The 6,841-nt window shown below is 33.6% G+C and overlaps 2 protein-coding genes across 2 annotated transcripts in view; one reads left to right on the top strand and one right to left on the bottom strand.

Annotated features, from left to right (window-relative positions):
* The window catches only part of LOC108741938 (helicase domino), a 109,881-nt gene that overhangs the window by 29,243 nt on the left and 73,797 nt on the right, over positions 1-6,841 (bottom strand). The window lies entirely within an intron of this gene.
* On the top strand, positions 141-4,046 carry LOC108741946 (solute carrier family 25 member 35-like). Its single transcript, XM_025980416.1, has 4 exons — positions 141-396; positions 456-694; positions 2,040-2,265; positions 3,806-4,046. The coding sequence occupies exons 1-4, from the start codon at positions 153-155 to the stop codon at positions 4,009-4,011; spliced, it is 915 nt and encodes a 304-aa protein (XP_025836201.1). The 5' UTR covers positions 141-152; the 3' UTR covers positions 4,012-4,046.

Here is a 6,841-nt window from a genome sequence, read left to right on the forward strand (position 1 = left end):
ATAGAAGTAAACATTTTTGTAGAAATAATTCAGAAAATGTAACGTGTAAGCGTTTTAACTGGTACATATTTTTAATTAACTTAAAGTTAAAATTAAAGTTAATACTTTGAAAAGTTAATACAATATTTTTAAAGGTTCGTCTGTATATAATAATGGAGTTTATAATGGCAGCTACAAGCGCAGCAACTGCTGGTGCCATAACAAACCCACTGGAAGTAATTAAAACAAGAATGCAACTGCAGGGTGAGCTTATGGCAAAAGGGGAAGCTGTGATACATTTTAAAAATTTTGTTCATGCCGGTTATGTTATTTCGAAAACAGAAGGATTTCGAGCCCTTCAAAAAGGCGTAATTCCCACAATGTGGATGCAGTTTTTAATGAACGGATCTAGATTTGGTAGAAATATTTTTTGATATGAAAAAAATATATGGGAGCCGATTCACTGTGTATTTCAGGTTTTTACGAATTTTTTCTCGCTAGAGGTTTTATAACTGATAAGGACGGTAAAACAATTTTTTGGAAGTCTGTTGTATTTAGTGGCTTTGGTGGAATAATGGGTCAGTGTTTAGCCAGTCCATTTTATATGGTCAAAACACATTTGCAGTCACAGGCAGCAAAAGCCATCGCAGTGGGTCATCAACACGAACATAGGGGCACTTTAGACGCATTCAAAACTATTTTTCATGAACATGGGGTAAGTATCTGCTGTGCAAAAAAGTGTTGTGCACAAGAACAAATCTTTTATGACACTATTTATTACAAGTATATTTCATTTCTATGAACCAGGGGCGAATCCTGAATTTGTAGGACCCTGGGTTAATACACTACTTAAGGGCACTTGTCAAAAAACTGTTGTCTATAATGATGCAGGTATACTGTATAGCAAAAAAATGGGGCAATAAAATAGTTTAAAGCGTTTTAACAATGACAAAGTCAATTTGTTACATTGTCGACGAAAAGCAAAGTGCGAAAAAAAAAACAAAATTGCATCGGGCGATTAGCGGCGGGAAGTACCCTATAATAGACGCACACGCGAGAAAATACACTGACCGGAAACAGGTGACGGGGAATTCCCAGTTCAATTCAATAGACGCGCATACGGGTTGATTGATCGCCGGGTTGCTAACCTTATGATCCGATTCTTTTTAATTTTAGAAAAATTTTTTCTTCACAATATCGTCTATCGTTTTCAACGGAGGCTGGGGGCCGTTTGCAGGGTCTGTAGTCCAAAAAGCCCTTAAGTAGATTCGCTCCTGCTTCGGACGACATGCTGAGAAATGTGTTTTGTTTCGAAAAAAATTCTCAAGCCTTTGTGCTTAGAAATGTGCATTTAGTCCTGTTAGGGCATGAAAAGTGCTTGAACGAGCTTTGGGATTTGAATTTAATTGCTCCCGAAGTAATTAGTAATTGAGGCTAACACCTATGTAAGGGCTTTGGGCTTAGGGCTGGGAGTCTCTGCTGAAAGTCACAGCTGAGCAATGCTTTAGTGCTTTGTGTTGTGTTTGAAAATGTACTTCCATTTCTTTCAGGGCTTATAGTACTGAATTCCAAACCGTTTGAAAAACTTTGAATGAACTTGAAGTCCTTTGAATTCCATATTAGAAAACATTTATGTAAATAATGCTTCTAAGCCTCGAAAGGGCGTGAAGCACATTTTTAAACACAAAACACTTACGCTCTACCTAGCTCTGGGTAGAATTACTTACTTCTTTTAAGTATAAAACACATTTTCAACTTATTGATGGTGATGTTATAGATAGGTTTTTGTAAAAGTAGTTTTCTGCTCAAAAACTCAAAGCAATAAATTTTCGCGAAGTTTTCACTGTTGCAGAGAGAAATTCTGAAGGGATTGAGAGAACCGAGTTAAACTCTGGGCTGAACTCGGAGTTTGTATTATTATATCACTGAAGAAATGCTAATAAATAAAATGAAGAAAATTATAGAATAATGTAATTTTTAAGTTGACGATCTAATTGGTCGTAATGATGAGAGCGTTCAGTGGTAGGCGATCCCTTTTATTGATTTGGTCCCTTTTGCAGGTGAGGGGTTTATTTCGGGGAGCTGCTGCATCGGTACCTAGAGCACTCGCGGGTTCTATCTCACAGCTGACCAGCTTCTATTATACGAAGCAATGGCTTAATAATTACGAATATTTCAGGGAATCGCCAATTGCGAAAACTTTTGTCGCGGGAATGGTCGGAGGGATAGCAATCAGTGTGACCATGCAACCGTTTGACCTCATACTCACACGCCTCTATAACCAAGGTAGGACCCTAACCCCTTGTTTTTTTCTATATAGAATTGGTAGTTTTAAATAATAATGAAATCTTTTTTTATTCGAACGCAATAAATATTTGAATTTATCATCATCATAAGGTCGTCAGTCCTAAGACTGGTCGGACACGCACATTCACTCCTTCCTATCCAGAGCTAACCTTCACATTTCTCTAAAATCCCACATCCTTAACTATTTGCGAACAGTAATCTAATCTAGGTCTGCCTCTACTCCTCTTAACTCCTATTTCTGCCTCTAATATATCTCTGAATAGATCTTCATGCATGTGAAGGTATTTTTTTTATTGACTTCCATAGAGTCCTCAGTTCTTCTATTCTTAATAATACCTCTTCATTTCTAACCTTCTCTAACCACGGTATCCTCATTGTTCTATTTTTATTACTTATGCATCATTCTAGTCCTCAGTCAAAAGACTCGTTGGACACACACTTCTATTCCTTGCTATCCTCAGCAAGTCTTCTTAAAATCCTTTCGTAAACACTTAGTTGGTTCTTAGAAATAAATTACTTCATAAAAATGCCTTTTAATTTGTAATTCAAGCATTCAAGCTCTTTCAAAATGGTTAAAGAACCGTTAAAATGATTTGAATCCAATTGCTTTCGTAATAATTAGTAATTCGAAACCCTTGGATTTTAAATCGGGGCTTCAAGGAATTAAGCACTTTAAGTAAAGTTTTTTGCTTAAGGTTTGAAACCTTTTTGGCGAAGGCTTTGCCCAGTTCTGTTTTCGATTCCTCTGCAAATCTAAGTGTTATTTGTATTTTTCTGACATTTATATCTAACTGCACTTCAGTTGCGCTGATGTCCTAAATACGTGACAAAGATCATCCACGACGATATAAAACAAAATTTTCTATCCCTTCTGGATAAAAGGTACCCTGTATCCCTTTCTGTATCACTGACAATGTGTGTACAAAATTTCATGATGGTCGGTTGAGTAGTTAAGGTGTGAAATCGTAACAAACAAACAAAGAAACAAACAAACGAAGTATAAATAAAGTCAACTCATAGCTTTAAGCTATCCGGTATTTTGGCGTTAAGGTTTCAACGATAAAAGAATCAGATTTTTTGTTAAAAGACTTTTTACCTGCCTTCCACTTTACTTTAGAAAAGATAAGACGCCCGAGTTCATTCTCATCCAATCGTTTTTGAACTTGGGGTTCAACGTTAATGTATATTTCGAATAAAAAAGCCAACTTATCGTTCGGATATAGGAACTCGCATCCTACATCAGGACTATGACGATGACGCACTGATGGAATGGATCGAACCAATACATACGACTCGTGGATTCGCTGATAACAATCCGCTTAATCTCGAAACGATTAAATTGTTCACAATGCCACGCCGTATTTCACCGTCTACCGATTAAATCGATTTAATTTAACTTTACTAAACGTATACCAGGTGTTCAAAATAAAACGCGTCTTATTATATTATCTGGTGGAGGGAAAAGTATCGATTATAAAAAAGCAATTTTTAGAACGATTAATTACGGTTTGTTTTACAGGAGTGGATGCTCACGGCAGGGGTCTCCTTTACAATGGATTTTTTGATTGCTTAATAAAAATATACAGGGTGGAAGGCCCTTTGGCATTCTATAAAGGACTAGGACCTCTTTATTTTCGTTTAGGACCTCATTCTGTTATATTTTTTCTTATATATGAAGGTTACAAAAGCACGTATAATAAACTAAAAGAACAAATATATATTTAGAGCAATGTTTAAAATAAAGAAATATTTTTTTACCATATTTTTGTTTAATATATAACATACACCTTTAACAACCTTTTTCGAATTTCTAAATTAACCGTTCGCGAGCATAGAAGTGACTTCTTTTTATTAAAGGCGACACGACCCTGCGCTATTCTCTGCTTTATATCCTTACTACTCCTTCCATCCTCACTTATCTGACTTCCTAGGTATCTAAAATCAGCCACTTCTTCTAATTTTTCGTCTCCTATCTTTATATTTGCTCTTTCCCTACNTTTTTCTTCCCTTGCATACTAGTATTTTAGTTTTAATTTTATAGGTATTAAATAATTATTATATATTTTCATACCCAACACGACTTTTTTAAATATTAAACGGAGAACTCCTACGTTTTTAGTCAGGTAAGTATCTTTTCCAAGTTTGTTTGAATATTTTTATTGGGGTAGTTTTCTTACTTACTTCCGTCATTAAAATTAATTAATAGCAATTTGAATTTGTGAGAAATGCTAAATGGATGCTATTTTTATACCGTTTCATTTTTATTTTTGATTAAAAAATGTTAAGTAAGTAAATAAGAGGGAGGATGTTACGGAAATAAATAAAATTAGAAAAACAAGTCACGTCGTAATTAATAATTTTCTTTCAATTTCTTTAAAAATGCCAAAAAGGAAACTTTCTACGAAATAGAGATGAATTGGAAACTGACTCACCATACCACTTCTTGGTATTCATAATATCTAATTATTCGATCATTATCTTATGCTTTAATAAATCTGATAAAGTTGAAATTTTCTACACGTTGCTCAAAATTTTATTTATACTGTTGATAGAAATAATGTATTAATTATTTACTGTTTTATGTAGAAATTATACCGATATGGACATCACACAAAATGCCACATTTTAATCTGACATCATCTATAATAATAAAACCTACATCGGAAAATCACGCACTAGTAGGCGAAACGTCGATTGTTTTTTATACAAATACATTTTACGAACTCGTCATAAACTTAATTCATTTCACAGTAGGGATTTTGGGGAAAATACTCAGCACCCCACTTTGTGTATAGTACCCATAGTGGGTTTGAAAATATCAATAAATAACGTAATTTCTAGGCGATAGGAAAACAAAATTACTTTAACACGAAAATGGCTTCAGAATATACACGTTTCTACTTAGACGTCTTTAGAAATCAATGTATATTTTCTTTGAAAATATGATAGGTGGGTGTATATTGAACAGAATAACAAACTAGTTTTTGTATAAGGTAATACTTGTATCTAACGTATTCTTGCCGACTATTATTTTACCTACAGGTATTTGATTTAACAAAGGCTTAACATCTCGTAACTTTAATTTGTGCATACCTATCTGTTACGTATAAATTGGAAAAGTTTAGCCTTATTTATTCAAAACAAACTAAATTACAATTTACGTCATAATCATATTCAGTAAAAACAAAGGTTCCGGATAAAGTTATAGTTTATCAAACAAGGAATTAAAATCTGGAATGTGAAGGCGAAGATACATTGGACAAATAGGCAGAGCGTTTAATTAAAGAATCCGTAGCATAAAACGATTGTCAACTTCCATGAAATAGAATTTTATAATAACATAGAAATTGTTCATTTATCGTTAACATACAATGCTTGAAGGTACGTCTAATAGACGAATGAATTATCTTTCTTCAGAAACAGCTATATAAAATTCCTACTTGAACGAGTTATAGAAGTTAGAGTTAAAGGGTTTGGAATAAACGTAGTTACTTACTGAAGTTAACTGGATAATAATTTTTTTAAAACACGCCGCATTATTATTTGCAGACGGACTGGAAGTTTCAACAAATATCCCGTGGTAATTGAGTAAATACGACAACTAATTAGATGTTTTACTTGTCAGTTGTTTGTCAGTAATAAGCAACCATTTGCGCATTTTTTGTTCCAGTTTTCCTTTTGTTCCTGTATTTCGACTTTAATAAGGCTCTATCGCACATTAACAGACCAAATAGATACGTAGCACGTTTCACTAGCTGGCTTTAAATGTGTACACGTATATGTACCTATGTAGGTTGCAGACGGATTTGGTGCAATGAAAGGCTTATTTTCTAAGCAAGAAAAATTGCTCCTAGAGAAGGCAATATGAAAAAGATTGGTTTCTATCGAATAAAGGGCATGTCTGGCTTCTAAAACGGTCGTACCAGTATTTTCGGAGAACCATATTTGAATACGTAAAACGGGAAAGCACAAAAAAGTAATCGAACTAGTACAAATCAAGGCAACTTATACATAAAGAGATCCAAACATAAAGTAGTGCACACTAATAACGAGTTGATAGCCGAACATACGGGTATTGTATTACACACTGCAGTTATCAAATGAGGCATTATTTTTCGAAAATTGGTACAAATACCTTTAGCAAAAATACAGACGAAAAAATGTGTAAGTTTTATTTTTGGTAAACATTTTACCTTATCTGTATACAGATAAGGTAAAACATTCATACGTACGTATCTTGATTGATATTGCGCGAACAAAAAATAATATCGACTTCGTTGAGGTGCTGATCAAAGCGTATTAACGGTAATATAATCTGAAAAGGATTACCTACATAACATTCGGTCGAGTCATTTTTTTTTTGTTTAAAAAGAAAATTTGTAAATTCTGAAAATTTTCGAAAAATATTTATCTGATCTAATTGGTTCTGATATAACTCGATACTTTGAAATAAATGAGATATTTTTATCCAGTACTGGATAATTTTTTTTATAGATTTCTGTAATTAAAAAATTAATAAAATCATGATTAAATGTGTTGAAATTTTTTATTTTCA

The sequence above is a fragment of the Agrilus planipennis genome, unplaced genomic scaffold, assembly GCF_000699045.2.
Source record: "Agrilus planipennis isolate EAB-ADULT unplaced genomic scaffold, Apla_2.0 scaffold41, whole genome shotgun sequence".
In the NCBI taxonomy this organism is placed as follows: domain Eukaryota; kingdom Metazoa; phylum Arthropoda; class Insecta; order Coleoptera; family Buprestidae; genus Agrilus; species Agrilus planipennis.

Bases quoted from the DNA above. Each gene is read 5' to 3' on its own strand.
- LOC108741946 (XM_025980416.1), top strand. From the start codon at position 153: ATGGAGTTTATAATGGCAGCTACAAGCGCAGCAACTGCTGGTGCCATA. The intron at 397-455 runs GTAGAAATATTT...TGTGTATTTCAG, and splicing joins AATGAACGGATCTAGATTTG to GTTTTTACGAATTTTTTCTC. The intron at 2,266-3,805 runs GTAGGACCCTAA...TTTGTTTTACAG, and splicing joins CACACGCCTCTATAACCAAG to GAGTGGATGCTCACGGCAGG.